The 20,218-nt window shown below is 35.5% G+C and overlaps 1 protein-coding gene across 7 annotated transcripts in view; it reads right to left on the bottom strand.

Moving 5' to 3' along the window:
- The window catches only part of scml2 (Scm polycomb group protein like 2), a 120,612-nt gene that overhangs the window by 58,023 nt on the left and 42,371 nt on the right, over positions 1-20,218 (bottom strand). For 4 of the 7 annotated variants that reach the window (XM_052014740.1, XM_052014735.1, XM_052014736.1 and 1 more), the window contains exons 3-6: positions 19,640-19,661; positions 7,670-7,740; positions 6,349-6,583; positions 329-417 (exon numbers count right to left, since the gene is read on the bottom strand). In XM_052014740.1, the coding sequence (XP_051870700.1) occupies positions 329-417; positions 6,349-6,583; positions 7,670-7,740; positions 19,640-19,661 (417 nt within the window). The remainder of the gene's footprint in view (positions 1-328; positions 418-6,348; positions 6,584-7,669; positions 7,741-19,639; positions 19,662-20,218) is intronic. The other 3 variants (XM_052014738.1, XM_052014739.1, XM_052014741.1) reach the window with 2 other exon arrangements.

The raw sequence follows: 20,218 nt of genomic DNA, 5'->3' as shown, positions 1-20,218 counted from the left end.
TTTTCAATATCCTGCAGTTTGTTATAAACCTTTTACAGTAATATTAGTTTATATTTTGAGAGAAGACATCACAAGGAGTTTCAAATCTAACATTACTCTACGACAAACATCCTTGTATTATTCACAAGGACTGGTGACACCCTCACATGGGAAAGCAATGTCTTAAGACCAGCGTTGCCTAACAATAAAATATTAAATTCAATGATTATTTAAGGGTTGGGAGGGTAGTGTTGGTGAAATGCACATCAATAAAAATTCAACAGAGAACAAGGCACTGGATAAAATGGCAACAGCTTTTTGTGCATTCTTTGAAAAGAACATTTCTTACCTTTTTAAATATAGATGCTGGGGCCATTTCAGCTCCATTTAGTGTTCTCAGCAGAAACATTGGCCAGGAGGAAGCATTCATTCTGAATCCTGTCCACTCATGCAAAACAAACATGAGTTAGGCTTCAAACAGTACTGAAAACCGAAGATGCCATATGGAAAAGAAAAACCAATTCCAAGTTACACAATATGCTCATTATAGCAACTGGGATTTTCCACCTCAAGTGGCTGAATAGTACCTTATTAAAAAAAAAAGGCCTTTTTATTTTAAAGTGCTGTTTTTATGTAATTTCTGGTCTCATTGAATGCTGGTAGGTAAATCCTTATGTTTACCACTTTGCAGGCAACAAAATTATGTAACATATTAAGCTACGTTATATCACAAATGAACTAAGTTAAGGTCCAATACCAGTTATCACCACCTTTTGTGAAGACAACTCTCAGCTTTTCACATTGGACACACAATGAACTAGAACTATAGATCTTAAAAAAGCAAAGCTCAAAACAGTTCAAAAACTTTATGGCAAAAGGCTTTTATGTCACAAGTGGATATATGCACTTGTCTGACTTTTATCAGCCTTGAGACAAAGTCAATCCTTATTTCAAAAACAAATTAATATAAACATTGAAAATGTTAAAAATACACAACTATTAGGAAGACAAATGGTACATTGCCCTTTATTGCAAGAGGATTTGAGTATAAAAGTAGATGTCTTGCTCCAATGATGCAATAGGTAGATAGCATCTGGAATATTGTTCACGGAAGGAGATAGCTGTGATAGAGTGAGAGCAGCAAAGGTTCCCGAGATCGATTCCTAGGGGGACAGATTAAGCAGATTGTACCTAGATTCTCCAGTTCAGTAAAATGAGAGGCGATTTCCTTGAAATGTACAAAATTCTTAGCAGGCTTGGCAGGGTAGATATGGAAATATCTAGCATGCTTGAGGTGTCTAGAATAAGGGATCTCAGTCTCAAAAAAAGGCATCTGCCATTCAGGACAGGGATGAAATTTCTACACCCAGAGGGTAGTAAAGCTTTGGAATTTATGACCCCAAGGTGGCTATGGAAGCTAAACTGATGAGTGTATTCAAGATAATTTTTTTAAGCTATTAAGGAAAATGGGGTTAGTGTAGGAAAGTAGAAGAGGTATAAGATCCATGATCTAACTGAATGGTGCAGCAGGAACAAAGGGCTGAATGGCTTATTCCTGCTTTTATTACTTATGGTTTAGGTTTAGTTTTAGGTTCTAGAGAGTGAAAAGGCAGGTTATGGTTTTTGGTTTAACTTCTGATAAAGACAAGCCCAAAATATAAATCTGCTTTTACTCTTTATGTATGCTGACTGATATATCAATTCCCGACATTTTCTTGCATCTTGAAAGCTCTTTAAATAACTTGCTCTCAAGCTAAAATGGCAAATAGAAATAAAGGATCAAGAGGAAAATAGTTTTCATGGTAAAAATTCCAGGTTCCTGGTCCTGTTACAATTTACATGAAACAAAAAATTTGAAACTTTCTAACCTGAAACAGATGGATCCCTGTTTTCAGGGTTCTAAAAAAACATTATAAAGCTCGTCTGTTGGCCTTCTCCTTTCAATTTTCCCACACATTATTCTCATAGAAAAGCAGTTAGCCTTTATTCACAGCCACTCCTAATGAGATTGTAAACCATAGAGAAATGAACATCAGAAACAGAAAATAAAAGCTAGCCGATCCATGATACTCCATACAAAACAAAGTTACTCTGGATCCCCCAATCTCCAGTAGAACGATTCATGGATCCCATATTTAAGAATAATTAAGGTTCTGTTACAGTTTATCTATAAATTAAAGAACAGCACAAATATCTCAAATCTTTTAACTTCCCTTTTCAATAGCCCGACTTAAAAACCTCTATGAAGATTATTCCACAGAGATTTAACAGTTAGTAGCAGGTGGATTGGTGTCTCAGGTAGCAAAAAATAGAGTGAAGAGAAAGGAAAGGGAAAGAGAATCAGAAGTTTTTTCATGACTAACTAACTCAATATCAATTAGTGAGCTTGTGCCTCATAGATTAGGCTCATGCTACCAGAGGGTCTACATATTACCCTGATTCTGACTTTTGCCAACATTTTACAATATCCATCCACATCAAAACTGACCTGTCAACACTGACGCAATTGATTCAAGTCCAAGCTAATAAACGTCACCAATAATGCAATTATTGTGCTTCAAAGAATAAAATAACTTAAATTGAAGAGGTGCCAATCAAGCCGACATGTAAATGGGTCATATATCAAGCTTATATTTGGTTTCTGGGGCTTCATTTCTTCCTCAAGTGAATCACTTTGGAATACAAAGTCATAATTAAAGTGCATCAAATCAAAGTCAGCCATAATTTCTACTAATTTTAAATAATTCACTTAGGGGTAAATATCAAGCTGGTTTAAACAAAAAAAGTATCTCATTACAGTTATCCACTAATTTAGCTCCGTTCTAAAATAGTTCCATATTTGTGAAGTATGACCTAGCATTTTCAGAAGCGCCTACAGCAATTTGGATTTGACAGCTTTTGAAGTGATATGTTTAACAGAGGCATTTTTGTTTTAAACAGATCAACATGTGCTTGTATTGGTAATGTACTTAATGATTACCTGACAGAAGAGGTGGTGTTATCTTACCCTCCATAAGCAGTTTCTCTATTGACCCCTTTATAATTTGAAGATGTATTCATTCAGGTGCACTATACTTGTGCAGGAACTTTAAGGATTAGCAACGTAATAGAAAAGAAAATGAAAGAATAAAAGATAGGACGCTCTTCTCAGTGAGGCAGGATGGAATCTGGTACAAATAAAACAAGGGTGAAAATTTTGCAAACTGGACGGTGAATTAGCAACAGGAAAGCTTTCAGTTATTAAATAGACTGAGCAAAAATAAAGGTAAGGGGATAAGGAATAAAACAAATTATGGGAGTTTTGTGGCCAATGGTAAAACTAAGGCTCACACTATTAAATAAAATACAAGAAATTCAAAGTATTAAAAGGCAAGTGAAAAGAAAGGCCAAAAATAAACTGAAGAGCAAAAAGGAGAAAAGAATATCCATTTCCATTTTTTGCAATAATAATGGAAGTAAAATATTGTTGACTAGAAGATTAAATGCAATTGTTTATAGATAACCATAGAAAAGGAATTGGTTCTAAAAAAAAATGTAAAACTCAAGCTGGATAATTGAACTGCACCTCAGAATACTGAAGGTTGTGAACAGTATTAGTAATTTTTCAAGCACTTCTTATCGAAGCAAAGTACAGGTAAGAGATAGTCGAGTTCAAAAAGAATAAACCAGTTATGAAATACCAGTTTCACCCATTTGTGTTAATTGAATCAGATCATTCCCAGATGATCCCAGGATTCGACTGGACTACTTTTTTATCCTCGCTTATTCAAGCTCATTGGCTTCCTGATGAACTTGCAACCAATGGGGTCAGCTACATTTGATATAATTCGTATTTTGCAGGGAACTAGGCCAATGTTATCCAAGGGCAGGTACACAAAAATAATAGTAAAACTAGAGAAGCAGAGCTTCCAACAAACTGGTTGTCACTTAGACTCGAGAAAAGTAACCCTACTACCTACTGCATCAAAACTGTCTTGATTCATTTCTGAAAAGAAGATGATGCAAGCCTCTAAGATTGGCCGGGATCAGGGGCATGATTTGCTCTTTTTCCATCTTCCAAGACCAGAAATGTGTCTCACATTTAAGTAAGAGGAAGAAAGCCTCAGCCACTATTTGCAGGTACACTACTTGAATGGACACAGACTACTGCAATATGACACTTGATCACTCATTCAATAACAAATGCAGTGCCTCTGCAACACAAAGTTATGGATGAACCAGAACCACCAACTGTTTATGAAGAAAGCCAACAGAATAATCTGCAAATACTCAGAAGGTTAGGCAACAAATATGAAGATGAGGCCCATTGACATCTTAAACCTTGTACTGCTAATCCTTTTATCATTTAATCTCTTTTTTTCTACCTTGCCACAGACTGTTCCTTTTTATCTCCCCTCTCACTGCACATGCTCAGGGTTTCATGCAGTTGTATAACTTTTTGCAGTTCTGACCAAAAAATTATGACCTAAAATGTTAACTGTTTTTCTCTCCTCAACAGCGCTCTGACTTAGAGTATTTATATTCACTTCATTCAAAGTTTGTGTGGAGTGCTAAGTATATTGATAAAAGATGCTTTCATTCCAGGCTTTGCTCCAAGAGAAAGCAATTTTATGATGAATAAATTCCAGAATGAAATTTGAATGCATTGTCATTTAACTTGCAAGACATTTATAACTCTTTAGAGATGTCTGGATCCAGCTATTGTTAAGATTCCATTTCCAAATATCATATAATGTTGAATGAAATTCACTCTACACAAATCCTAATGTCTAAAACTCCATTCTTCACATCTTGCTCTTGCTAAACTGTGCTTACCCATTAAAGCATATGCATTCAACTCTACTAATTCTCTTCCCTTCTACTTTTATTTTAAACTGTCTGTCCTACTTGAAGCACTTTGGAAGTAGAAGCGGAGGTATTATACAAAATATTCCTGCTGAACACTAAAAAAAACATTAAAAACACTATTTTAACATTAGTAATGAGAAATGCAAGCAGCTGAAGGTTGTCCTGAAATCCATGCTCACTGTGGAATGTAGGTCATGTTGACAATCTCTTTCTTTTCTATGGTTTATGGTTTAATCTCAACCCCAGAAACTTTAATTTGCATGTTATATACAGAAGCACATCACTGTTCAATAATCTTGCAAGGGTGATGACAATACCCATGATTATAAATATAGCATTGATGAAACACATCCTGGCACAGTAGTTCATACTTGTCACTGGTAAATCATGAATCAATGAGATTATCTTTAAATAACTTCACAGTGAAATGGTTATACACATAATGTTTCAGAATTTTTGATTGGCTTAAGAGGAATACCAGCTAACTTTATAAAAGGTGCTTTTCATTAGGTTAAATTTAGCTAACAAGGTATTAAGTCATAAAACCCATACAATATTTGGAAATACAACCCAAAGGCTAGATCCAGATGTTTTTGAACACAATTACATGCCTTGCATGTCAAGTTTATTAATAAATTCCAGAATGGAATTTGGATATAATCTTAAAATTGCCTCATCACTGAGTAAGCCATGGGGGGACTTTCTGGAACTTGTATAGATCCAATTCTAAAAAGGGACATTTGAGCAATGTTCTATATATTTTGAAAAGGTAAATGTATTTTGTACATCAGGTTGTGCTGAAGGGAGAAAATTATGTCCTTTTCCTTTTAGTTTACGTTTTCTACAGAATTAATTCAAAGTCAGTGAGAGCATTAACAGGACATGTTTTTTTCCCTCAATGTCCTGCTACTTTAAACAAAAAAAACCTGTTAATTTGATCTATTTTATCCACTTAATCTCCAAACCATAATAAGAGGATGGGTAAGCCCAACTCCACCTTGGCTTACTATTCAATAAAATAGTGGACGACCTTCTGTATCGAATCTACTTTCATAACTTTTCCGTGTCACTCAGATCTCTCACAGCCCAAAATTAATGAGCTTTTGTATATTCAATGATGAACCATCCTCAGATCCTCCTCAGCTCTCTGCAAGAATTGTAATCCTTTTAGTGAAGGCATTTCTCCTTAGTACAATCACAAAAATTTGACAGCATTCTTTGGGAAGGGCCCACTATGAAAATGTTGGAGGATTTTCTTTTAGAAAAATGTTACAGAAAGATTTTGTGGGACAAACGATACAAACACAACTTTTAGAATCATAACTTCATTCTCCCCAACCATAATTATCAATCAAGAACAAATAATCAGATTTTTACATCTGTTTTTCTATAAATTAGTTCAGCATAATTAATTAACATTTTATCACTTTAGTAGCAAATTTGTTATGCAGGAAGTGAATAGCATTTACATTTATATAGAGATGGTATGTACACCATCAATTCAAACAAAGATGTTCTTACCGAGTGGAGGCTGCAGCATTCCGCTGTTCTTCTCACATGTCCCAATAGGTTGTATGTCAGATGAGTCAACTAGTCGCCAAAAGTCATTCTTGTTGTCACTCCCATCAAGACGTAATCGTAGCCTTGCTCCCGTTATTCCAACCACAGTAGCTATACAAATTGAGGTAACATTTCTTGGATCCTGAGCCTCAAGCTTCATGTTAATTTTGAACTCATTGCTGGGTGGAATTCTCGGCTGAAGTGAAGATACAATGAAAATACAGGTTTTCGGTGAAAATCCTTGTCTATATTTTCATAAAAAGACGATGTATATTTTAAACACAGTTCTATCTGGAAATACAGTCAAAGCAACTAACCACTTCAGGATGCCTGAATCAGAATGCAAGGCCTTGAGATGCTCTCTCTCCGCCCCCCCCCCCCCCCCCACCAAGACTATATGATCCCTTATGCCTATTCTGATGTTCCCTGAGAATACTGCATTGAGTCTAAATGCTAACCTCTTCGATCCTGAAGGGGAAGTAATTCAGGCAGTACTTTGTACAAATGGGCAATATTAATGTTTCAGATGTCATCTTGAAGCAAGGCAAATGGTAAAAGCTGCCAAGTCCCTCAAAGCCAAACCAAAGTAATGTTAGGCACTTTTTCCAAGTTTGTTATACAATAATCTCAAAAATGTTTTCAATTTTCTCTTGAAATAGAGATATATGATGTAGATGACAAGTACACATTCGGTGTGAGAAGAAAACATATCTGACATCTTGAGTTACTTCTCAAAGACAGGCAACACTGCTAATCATAACTACAGATGAAAACATTTAAACCTTTGAAGTTAAAGAATATGTTAATGTTAATTATCACTTATATATTAATATCTATACCTATCTGTATTGGGATTAAATGAACAGGTCTGCAAAGGAGCCAGTATGTGTTGACAATTACTGTGAAAAGTTAACAGCAAGTACTTTAACTGTGACAACAGTGAATGCTGAATAATAATGAACTAAATAAATACACCTCTATGAATAGGAAAAATAATGTCATTTATCACCAATGCAACTTGGACAAACAAGCCGGGGGCAGGTGGGGGGGGGGGCCTCTGTGAACAAAGGAACTTCTGCAACTGAAACCATGAACTTTATATTGTGTCAGAACATTAATAACACGTGAATGAAGATGGAGGAAAGTTAGCTTACTTAGCTAACTCAATTCAGCAGTTTGATCTTGTCATTAAACGAATCATGGTCCCTGCGTCACAAACCTAATTGACAATGATAATGTGCAATATTATGCAATTTTGAATTCAGCTTCTGTAGTTACATACCTGTCTAAAACAATGTGGGGGAGCTGGAACTTCTCCACTTTCTTTTAAGTAATCATCCCAGTTAAAATGTTCTGTAAACAACAAGAACAATTTTGTATAATGGAGTGTTATACAAGTTCTGTTCTTGATGGGTGTTTTTGCCATTGTAACCAAAATGTATTTAGGACAAAAATAGTAGATTAAGGAAAATTTTATTATGACATTTGTACTAAGTAGCTTGAAGTTTTAGAATTTCATGAGTGATAAAAGAATTTTGTGACTATGAATGTGCTTTTGTTGGAACAATACAAAAGTTGCTAATAAATTAACAATAGTTACTTCATTTTCTGCACAAGAATATCTTATAAAGTTGTATTTACTGAGCAAGAAGTGGAAAAAATATTCATGGTATCACATTTTAATTATTTTCACAGTTCCAAATTAATTATTCTCTGCATCCATTCAATATGCCTTGTTCAGAAGTTCAATCAAATGAAGCTGAACATGTCATCAAAGTTGTAATAAATTTAAATATATAAGACCATAAGAAAACCCACTCAAGAATAGTAATCACATTAAGTCATATGTATAAGCAATGAGAGGTACTTATAAATTCTGCAGAGCAGCAATAATATGCAGTGATAGTCATGGATTGGGCCTCCTAATTTTATGTTGAGTGACTTTCTCTATTTCCTAAAAATCTGTATTCTTCAGCTAAATAAGAATGTCAAGGATTAATTACACCCCAACCATCACACAATTATGGAGAAAGATAGAAAATAGCCAAGAACAATCATCAAAGAAAATAAAATGAGCATCTGTACAGCTATTCAGAGAACTCTATGACCTTTACTGCAGAGGAAAGTGCACATCAGACTGCTGGAAAATTTCAAATAATACTCTTAATTAGTTCTATGGTGGGTTGGAGTTTAGACTTTTGACAGTTAACCTGGTCTAGGGCAGATCTTTGCTCTAACAGCTTCAAAAATGCTAAGATTCAAAATGGAGAAATTGTAAAAAGGGCATCATAAGCAGCCAGAAAGCTGAGAACATTGAACTGATAAACTTTCCATGATACTTGCAAATAGTGGCCTGGATGTCATTACAGTTTGGTTCTCCAGCTTTGAGTCAATTTCCCCAATGGGATTTGAAGTTAATATTTTATTGCACACTTTAACGCCAGGAAACAATGTGAACATCTACCATTTCTGTCACGTGGACATTGGTACTTTCGAAATGAATACAAAAGTCTACAAAGAGCATTCTGTTTTAACAATTAAAAAAAAAATTCTGTAATCTTTAATTTGGAACCCTTTCATGATGGCTCAATATCTAATATTTATGACAGGTTACTAGGAATGAGTAAGGTGCCACTAGATAAAATTAAAAACGCTTAGGAACAAGATTTGCAGATGTCAATTTCTGAGGAAACTTGGAATGAAATTTTCAAATTGGTTAATACTTCCTCATTACGTGCCCATCATTCTCTCCTTCAATTTAAAGTGGTCCATAGAGCTCACTTGTCTGAAGATAAACTATCCCGTTTTTATTCCGATACATCTCCTTACTGTGACAAATGCAATAATGGAGTGGCTTCTCTAATTCACATGTTCTGGGCGTGTCAGAGTCTTAAAAATATTGGACAGGTCTTTCAAACTTTTTCTGTACTTTTCAAAATAAATTTTAAACTTAATCCTTTGACTACATTATTTGGGATCGTTGGAGAAAAAGATATAACTTTGAAGGCTTCTGATTTACACATTCTGGCTTTTATTTCTCTTATAGCCAGGAGAGCTGTATTACTTAAATAGAAGGAAGTTAGTCCACCTACTCATGCTCAATGGTTACGGGAATGTTATGTCACACCTGAATCTAGAGAAGATTAGTTGTGCAGTTTTTGAATCTTAGACTTCCAAACCTTGTGGGGACTTTTTTGAATTATTTTCAAAATCTCTGATTTGGTGACTAAAATACAGATATTGGCTGACATTGTTACGTTTTAAGGGTTTTTCCTTGTTTTTTTCCATCAAACAACTTTGGTTTTTGGTAGTGGGAGTAGATTTTTTTTATAATAAAATATTTCAATTTTTTTCCTTTATTAACTATTACATGTGATTATTAATTTAGAGTATTGTGATCTGAAGTATGATTTAACACAACATATTTAGTATTTTTACTTTCTTTCTTGATGCATGTACTCTATTTTTTTTCATGGATTTAATAAAAATATTGTAAAAGAAGAAAAAAATTCCAATGCACATTTTTTGACAAAATCTGCAAAAATCTGGGTCCAGGATTGGTTGACATGAGCAAGGCTTGAAGTGACCTATGCATTGACCACCTGTGAATTTCAAACATTATTCTAGTAAACTGTATCTCATCTTCCTCCTTCTCTCCCACCTATTTCCCACATCCACTGGACCCACTCTATCAATATGCCAATACTTAAACTTAGGCAATGACATTATTATAAACTAGTTAGCCTGACATTACTGGCATAAATGCAAGAATCCATCATTGGATATAATCACTGAACACTTGGAAAATTATACAATGCTGACCTTATGATATCATAACACAAACACATTAGATTTATGAAAAAGAAATGTTTGACAAATCAGTTACTTTTTCTTTTGAGGTTGCAACTCAGACAGTTGTTAAAGGAAGAAGCCAGTGAGTGAGGTGTATTTGCACTTTTAAAAAAACATTCAATGATACCACACAAGTGGTTACTACACAAAATTATGGTTCAGTAATGAAATATAATAGAGCTTTGATACATGTACAGGAAACAGACAAAAGGAACAGGTTGGCAGGCTGTAACTAGAAGTACTCGATGCGTGGGTCCAGATAATCTACAGCAATTACGTAAAAGTGGGGAACCAAGTATAATTGCCCACATTTTGCTCTAAATGGTTAAGTTCTGGTGCCACTAACTTCAAAGTAAGCTGCCCATTAAGATCCTGTAATATCAGTAGCATGGATTTCTTCCTTCTGATCATAAATTTTATTTTGGCATCAGTAATGCCATCAAGCATGTTGAGAAACAACTAAGTGGTCTTTGTCTATATTCCCTTGAGTTTAGAAGAACGAAAGGTAATCTCAGTGAAACATTATACTTTCAAGGATATCACAGGGTAGACCATGGGAGATGTCATCTCCACACACTCTGGGAGGTCTGGAACTAGAGATCAAGTCTCAGGGTGAGATAAAAGATTTCTTCACTCAAAAAGTTTGTGAATATTTCACTTGTGACTTGACTAAAATCCTGTAAATTTACCCCAATAAATCCTCAATAGAAGCAAGATTGAAACCAAAACAGGAATTCAAAGCTTTGATAATCATGGCAGGCAGCAAAATTCAGGCAGAAAATCAGCCTGAGTGATAGTGAAGCATATTTAACCTTCAACCAGCATGACCAAAATGTCATTATCTAGTAATTATCAGACTGCTTAGTGAGAGCTGGCTGTGTACAAATCAACTGCCAGATTTCAAACATTACATTCATGCCAATACTGAGCTGTATTGGCTGTAAATGTCCTGTAAGACAATATATGATATTCAAGAACCATTCCAAATGAAAATCTAATAAATAGAGAAAAAGTTCTAATTTGGAAAGGAAGATTTTGCATTTATGCAATGACTTTAACAAATTAAATGGATCCCTGGGTCTTACCAGGAGAAATTTCTGACAACATTTAGATTGGTAGACTGGTTTTATTGTTGATACATCTACCAAGGTATAGCGAAAAACTTTGTTTTACAGCTTTGGAAGAAAATATAAAGGAACGAAAGGTATATTTTAAGGTATGCTAAGCTGAGGCAATCAATTAGTGATCAAAACAGAAACATCTTGCCAAAGGAAATTGGAAGGAGTCCACCTACATTATTCAAGTACACACAAACCAGTTGACTCTATACCAGGCCTAGATGTTTTCTAGCTAGCCCTATTGCCTTCAGTTCCAATGAAATGATGCCTTAGATATACTGCACCACTGCCCATTTCTACACAGAAGTCAGATTCCAGGAATTATAAAATCTCATTTAATTACCCCCAAATTTTTACTTAGCTTTTCTATGGATCCAAAAGCCTTCCTCTAAATGGGGTTAAATAATCCCATAATATTCATTAAATGCTTTAATATCTGAGGAGGGATTAAAACATTCATTCTAATGACATGCCTCAGTATGTTTCATTTTAATTTACTTGTTTTAATATCTAAAGATGGCATCATGTGGCTATCTTAGAAAATGAGCATATTAATCTGTTTTGAAGTTAACTTCTATAATGTAGGCTAAGCACCTGTAGAAACAGACACTGAAACAGTCAAAGCCATTCTTAATCCAATTTACATAACTATAGAAAAACTAGAGAAACAAGGGACTGCAGATGTTGGAATCTAGACGAAAAACACTATGATGCTGGAGGAACTCAGCAGGCCAGGCAGCGTCCATGGAGTAAATCAGGCAGTCAACGTTTCAGGTCAGGACCCTTCCTCAGAACTGAAGATAGGAAGAGGGGAAGCCCAATATATAGGAGGGAAAAGCAGAGCAGTCATAGGTGGACAAAAGAGGGGAGGCGGGGTGGGTACAAAGTGGTGATAAGTAGATGCAGTAAGAGATAGTGATAGGCAGGTGCAGGGGAAGTGGGGAGAGCAGATCCACCAGGGGATGGGTCAAAGGTAAGGAGAAATAAAAAGGGGGGTAGAAAAGAGAGAGAGAGGCTAGGAAAGGGAAAAAAAGGAAGCATGGTTTGGGGGGGGGGAACCATTTCGCAGAACACCTGCACTCTGTCCATAACCACGAGCTGCATCTCCCCATTGCCAGTCACTTCAACTCCTCCTCCCACACTATCATAGATATGACAGTCCTTGGCCTCCTCCACTGCCAGGAGAATTCCAAGCGCAAACTGGAGGAACAGCACCTCATTTTCTGTCTTGGAACCTTGCAGCCTAACAGCATGAACACTGAATTCTCCCACTTTAAGTAACACCCACACTTCCTAAGCCACAAAGCTCAAATCATCTGAAGACTTGTTCTATTGTTTTCGATCTTTCATTCAGATTAGTAAGATTGTGCAAGGCAATGCTAAGGGTTAGCTATGTGATTAAACCAAGTTGCTACAGGTTAAGATTTTTAAGAAAAGTTTATTTTATGCAGTGTTTTACATTTTATCAAGACGTTGAAACATTAGCACGTTTTTATTGAGTAGGTGAATTACCCACATTAGGTAGGGAGAATTATACTGTTCCATTTTATGCATTCGAGTGAGCAAACTGGGTACAGCTAAACAAATCAAAATACTTTACCTTTTCATTGTATTTGAATAACTACATGACACAATTCATCCCAAACTAGAAAACTACTATGAGTTAAGTAATGATAGTGACAACAATTTCAACTAAAAAGACAATTTCCAATACAATCAAAATACCTAAGCCGATCTATGGACACCAATATAACATGCAATTGTGGCAGTTATAGAGAAAAAATATAGACCCTTGACAACATTAGTATTTTCCCATACATTTTACAACCAACCCAGTACTTTTGGAGATATTGCCATTACTATAACATCAGAAAAGTTGCGGCCAATTGGAACAAACTTCTGATCTGATACAGATTAGCAATCCCAAATTAAATCTAATGTTTGACACTTTAGAAAAATGGAAAAGATCTACGAGAAAATGCAAAATGAAATTTCTGCAATGGTGCTTGAAATGAGGGATTTCCTGGAGGGAACAGAGAAACTGGGATTATTCATACAGGGATACAACATTATAAAGAGATTTCATTAAGGTGGTTCAAAATTATGAAGGCTTTAGATCAAGTTTAAAAAAAAGCAGAAACCAGTTTCATTGGCCAGAGGGTTGGTCATCAGGGAGCACCAATTTAAAAATTGCCAAAGATTCAGAGAGAGATTAAGGTGAGACAATTTCTCCTTAATCAGTCATGATCTGGAATGAATTGAAAGAATGGCAGCGATAGATTCAAATTTCATTTTCAAAAGGAAACTTTCAGAGGACAAGAGGTAAGAACAAAAGAATAGAACATCTTTTAAAGGCCAAACATGAAGGGCAGAAAAACCTTGTGTGATATTAATCTTGCATAATTTCATGCACTTGTATATTGTACAAGTGTCAGCTCTCATTCACTGATAGCAGCTGTGAGTAGTGTGGTTCAGAGCTCAAATCTAACTCAAGATCCAAGCACTTTGGTGTATAGTGGCTCCACAGTTAGAAAACATGTTAAATCAGGTCCTCGTCTGCCCTCCTAAGTGGATATATAAAAAAGATTACATGGCAACACCCTAAAAGTGCAGAGGAGCTTTCCCAAGATCCTGGCCAATCAATCAAAGAACACCCAAAAGAGATGATCCTGTAATTTACTTAGTTAATGCTTGTGGAACTTGGTGCAAACCAATTGCCTGTATTCCTAAATGACAACAGTGACTATATTTCATAAGTACCTCACTGGCTGTAAAGCAGTTTGTAATGTCTTGAGGCTGTAAAAGACTTTACATAAATGTAACTTACCAAAGGCTCATCAGTTGCTAGATTGTCAGAGGGTCTTTGTATTTAGTTTCCGGCTCAGGCCAGAATTTCAGTTGTCAGCACAACTACTGCCTATTCCATAACTAAATATAATTATTTAACAGCAGAAAGTACTATCTAATATAAACACACAATCATAGATATATACAGCCCATTGTGTTTGAGTTAACAAGAAAAACCTCAGTGGTAGCTTCCAGTCCCTCAATATTTGGCTTTCTCAATAATGGCATTAAGATGCTTTAAAAAGTACTTTTAAATACAAGTTTTTTGGTCACTATTATCCTGCCATGCAGAGTTCCAGAACCTAACCCACCTGTGTGCAAAAGTATCCTCTACTCTCTCGCATTTCAAGAAGTCATCAAGGGCAAAGCACTCTGGTAGTTGGAGTCATACCTCACACAAAGGAATATGGTTCAATTTGTTGAAGATCAATCATCCCAGCCCTAAGACATGAGAAGTTCCTCAGGGTAGTGTCCTAGGTCTAATCATCTTCAATTGCTTCATCAATTACCTGTGCTCATCAAAGGTCAGAAATAGAGATGTTTGCTGATCATCGCACAATGTTCATTCAATTCCATTAACAACATCTCACCAAATGAAGCACTGCAGCAAGATCTAAACAACATACAGGCATGTGGCACGTAACATTTGCGCCAAGTACCACTCAGTAACTTTCCCCAACAAGAGAGACTCTAATCAAATACCCTCAACATTCAAGGGGATTATAGTTCATGAATCCTCCACCATTAACATTCTGGGGATCCCCATAAACTCAATTGAACCAGCCACATAAATACTGTGGCTATAAGAGCAGGTGAGAGACTGGATATCCTGACTCACCTTCTGACATGCCAAAGGTTTCCGCTATCTACAAATTTCCTGACAGTAGCGTGAAAGAATACTCTGTTTGCTTGAATGAATACACCTCCGACAATATTCAAGAAGCTATTCACAGTCCAAGACAAAACAGCTTGCTTGATTAGTACCTCATCTACTACCTGAAGAGCACATTCCCTCCACCACCAAATCACTGTGGCTGCAATGTGTACCAAATACAACATACACTGCAGTTACTCCCCAAGAATACTTTTACTTCACCTCCAAAACCACAGTGATCAAGAATAGAAGCAGGCACATGGGAACATTACCCTCCAAAGTTCACTCTGCCCTGATTTGGAAATACCTCACTATTTCCTTCACCATTGCTGGGTCAAACTCCTGGTACTCTCTTCACAAGGCCTTGTGACAATACCTTGACCAGAGGGACTGCAGTGTTTCAAGAAGGTACCTCTCCAGTGCCTTGTCAAGGGCAACGAGGAATAAACAACAAATGCTGGTCTTGCCAGTGATGCTCACATTCTGCGCTCCCCCCCCAAAAAAAATTTTTTTTTCCACATCCTGAGTTATCAGCTGAGAGGAAATAGGTCCTTTCTAACCAGGTACTTCAATTTTATACAGATTAATTAAATATCCCTTCAGCCTCATTTAATCATTTCCAGCCTATCCATTCTTATCCTCTCTAGTGTGACATTCAAGATTTTCAATAAAAAATTGTATATTATGAAATAATTACAACTAAAAGGTTTTAAATATTAAATTAAGCACTAAATACATAAAAAAGGACTTAAAGCTATTCAAAACATTTGGCTTAACTCATCACAAAAAAAATAAATATCCCAAAAAATTGGCCATCTCCTTCAGAGCAATTCCTCTTTACTGGATTTTTGGAGTCACTGAGCCTGTGCAACATTTTAAAGAGGCAGACATTCTGTAGGCTGGCAAATATAGGCAGCTGGCATTCTACTACTAGACCCCCATTACGAATTCAATGCAATAGTATAATCAAAATGACATCACCAAAGACTTGGAGAAAATTCAAGGCTTTAGTGTTCGTATGAGAGGTCCTCTGAAGTGTTTCAGATTGCCATTTAGCTCTCCCTGTTAAAATTGTGCACTTTTGTACAGTACAAACTCAGAACCCGCAAAATGCATCCATCGGCTTCCTTTAATTCCAACACTTGTGCACAGCAACCATCACACAAATTCCACTGGTATGCATTTTCATTGGGCCAGAACAAAAATAATAATGAAAGTATCCCATTGGAGGGCACTAGAGTTCTTTTAACTGACAAAACTTTCCTGCAGAAAAATCATAATTTATCCAAGTCTCAAATGCACCAGTTACATATTTGGGAAAGTTAGTGCAGAAACCAACTTCATCTCAAAATTTTTAGCCCAAAATAATTTTAAATGCTTTCTAAAAATTAAACCAACCACATTCAAAGTTTAAAATTTAATTTTAAACATAGTTTAATAAAAATTGCGTAATATAGAGAAGAATGTCCAGTGATCAAGTGATTTATAGAGACAAAAATAAATACCGAATCTATGGCTTGGTTAAAAGCTGTAAGTACATAAGGGATTCTTCTTTATTTCTTTGTATTCAGTTCAGCTTTTTGAAGCAAACTTGTTTGTGGATGGAAATGTAACCATAATACGCCCTTGGATAATTGTGCATTTTTGCAAAATGAAGCGAGTTGGTGAGCATTACAATTTGTACCAACGAAGGAGAAAATTAGCTAACAAAAAATTCCATTCTTCTCATCCTATTACAATAATCATATAGTGAAACAAAGACAAATTATATCTTCAAAAAGCAGTTACATGTCATCTCTGCTTGACAGCTGTAGATTTTTTAACCTGATCAATTAGCATCGCTTAAGCACTGATATAAATACTCAAATCCCCTAAGATTACCTGCTAACTTCATAGCTCATGAAATACATCTCCTTATATATAACTGGGAATGTTTCTGTGATTTTCTTCCCCGTCAAAACATGCTTTCAAAGTTCAAAGATTATTGCATCAGCTAAGAGTTGAATTAGCAGAGGGATCCCACAGGAATTAGTGCTGGGCCTTAACTATTTATAATCTATAGTCTTGACTTGGGTGGAGGAATCAAGGGCATTGTAACCAGATTTAATGAAGATACAAAGATAGTTAGGAAAACAAATTGTGAGGAGGATTCAAAGAATCTACAAGAATACAGATAGGTTAAACAAGCGGAGAAAAATTTGGCTGATCAAGTTTAATTAACAAGGAAATATGAGGTTACTGTATTGGTAGGAAGAATTGAAAAAGAGAACAGTGTTTAAATGAATAAAGAGTATAGAGGGATCTGGGTGTCCTCACATATTTAACATAGACAGTTAGCATTATTAGGAAGAGAAATAGAAAAATAGCTTTTCTTGCCAAGGCAGTGGCATATAAAAGTCTTGTTTCAACTTCCAGGACATCGGCAATGCAAAAACCTATAATATTGAATACAATTTCTGTCTCCTTAGTGAAGAAAGTATATTCCTGCATCACAGGCAGTTCAGAGAAAATGCATCAGGTTGAATCCTGGGACAAAGAGGTTGTCTAATGAGAAAAGATTGAACAGGTTGGGAACAGTGCTCACCTGTAGTTGATAAGAATGAGTGATCGTATTGAAACATGAGGGGGCTTGATAAAGAATGTTTCTCCATGACACCTACAGCATCATACATGAAAGTTACTAGTATACATGTGTTGATGTTTACTAATATCTAATCCTAGAAGAATGCATTTTAGAGAAAGCACTTCTAAATCATATCCTGTCCACCATAGTCACTGACAAAAATAAGCACCAGCAGGACACCATAAACAAGACTTGATCTGAGCCTTCAGAAGAATCGAGAAGCCAACTTTTTGGCAAATGAGAACAAAAGCATTATATTTTAAAATCAAACAAGGTAACTAAAGCTAGTAAAGAGCGTACTGGCACAAAGATATCATGGATTTAACCCATATTTCACTCAGAAATTTATTTCTTGCTGCTAGAATTTCAGAAGAGTCACACATACTGTGACAAAGAATCAAGAGAACCTTGGCAGACATACAGAATACATAGAAACACAACCATTTTTCATCCTTTATCACCTATTTTTAATGTACTATAAAGTGAACAATTTCGCTGTCAAAAGCAAGCCTGAAAGACAGAAACAATGAAGTCTCAAATTAGGCTATATACATGACATTAGTGAATACATAATGCATACAAGTTTTGCATTTAATATTAAAGCAGTTGCAAAAGACAATAAATATGCATCCTTAACATTTTATTTACTAAGTGAACTCAATCTTCATCAAAATAATTTGGACGATGAAGCACTACAGTGAATTTGTGTTCAACTCTCAGATGTTGCAACAACCTTTTTCTGTTTCTGAAGACAGTTCTTACAAAAGAACATAAGCCAAATCCATTGGCTCGAAAAAAAATTTCCATATTTCAAAGCATGGGTTTAAAAATCCTAACTCTCTATACACTACTAAACAGTCACTCATTTAGAAGAGTTAATTTTGCAGTGTTACAATCCTTCATATAAACATAATATCACTATTCAAAATTGCCACATGAAGTAAATTAAAAATTGATTGATAAATAACTAGTGATCCATTGCCAATTCAAAGGTCTCAAGGAAAAAAAAACACACTAAAAACCAAGCATTATTTGGGTGTTTTACATAAATTCTACACAAGCTTCTTTGTTTAGCTTTCCTTTTCTCACCAATGAAAAGCAATTTCAAAAATCCTCCTTATTCAAAATAATTATTGATGAAAACCCTCCTCATAAGATGTGTAATTTTAGCAACTTTACAGTAAGATTTGACAGTAAGGTCACATGTCTTCTTCACACCAAGAGGAGCAAAGAAAACTAAAACTCAACCACACAAGCCCAGTGTAACTGTGCAGCTCTGTCCAAACTACACAAAAATCAAAAACCCCAAATGGTGAACATCAGACCAAAAATCAAAACTGCAAATTCTGAAAAACCAAACAAAAACTGAAAGTTCTGGAACAACACAACAAATCACGAATCAACTTTGCAGTGAGCAAAGTATTTCACATACAGACCTAACATGAGACTAGGACAAGTACCAATTAGCATTTTTAAAAATTGGAAATAAAGAAATGGGAAGAAAAACAAATGCATACATGTACATACTTGCACAGGGTGAAATTAGAAGGGCCTGTGAGCTCTTAAAACAGAAAATAATTAAAAAGGCTGGTGTGATAGTAACACATGACAATATAAAGCATAAAAAAGCTTTAATACTTCTTTCAGAACCCCTGAATATCCCGTAGTGATTTACAGCCAAATGAAGTACTTTTCATGTGTGGTCACTGTTATGACGTAGGAAAAGCAACAGCCAATTTGTGCAAAAAAAAGCTCCTAAAAACAGCAATGCAATAATGACCAATAAAACAAGTAGAAATGGCCAAAGAGAAAGCTAGCAATGCAGAACAGGCTCAGGAAAAGCAAAGCAAAATAGCATGCCAGAGAGACACAAAGGTGCAGACGGCCCCACCAGTTCAGTGTTCTGACAGAGGACCCCCACCTCAAACACCAACTCACCTCCCCGAAATGCCAGCATCTCCTGCCATAGAGAAAGTGTGATTTTAAGTTTAGTCAGAAATTAGTGGTCAGTATTAATTCCAGAGGTTAAACAAATCTAAAGTTTGGAAACAGTAATAACTTACACGCAAAGCTCTGTTTAATATTTTTGAGTAATTTATATTTTCCCAAACTGATTTTCAACCGATTTACAATCACAGCAAATACCCTTAAGTAAAAGATAGAAAGTAACTAATTGCTCTATGAGCTACTGATATCATTAAATCAGTCATCAAATACAAACTCATTCACCATATCCTCTGAAGATACAAAAGTATGCTTACTTAATTTTCAATTACTTTAACTGGAATATAATGACAGCTTTTGTACTGTAAAGTTGAGACAATCTGACAAATGCATTCTTTCCAATAGTACTGGTCAAGTCAAAGGCATCTAGTGTTGTGAAGTGCCACCAAGTTTATCACAAACTCAATCTCTTCCAGAAATTCTGTAAATACTTAGACATTCATTTGAAGTAAACACTCAAACAACATATTTAATAAAGAATTCAGAAATTTTATTTCGACAAATTTTATTTGT

This window comes from Pristis pectinata, chromosome 4, assembly GCF_009764475.1.
Source record: "Pristis pectinata isolate sPriPec2 chromosome 4, sPriPec2.1.pri, whole genome shotgun sequence".
NCBI classification, from domain to species: domain Eukaryota; kingdom Metazoa; phylum Chordata; class Chondrichthyes; order Rhinopristiformes; family Pristidae; genus Pristis; species Pristis pectinata.
Note: the sequence above shows the minus strand (reverse complement) of the source record. Positions and strands in the feature narration are given on the sequence as shown.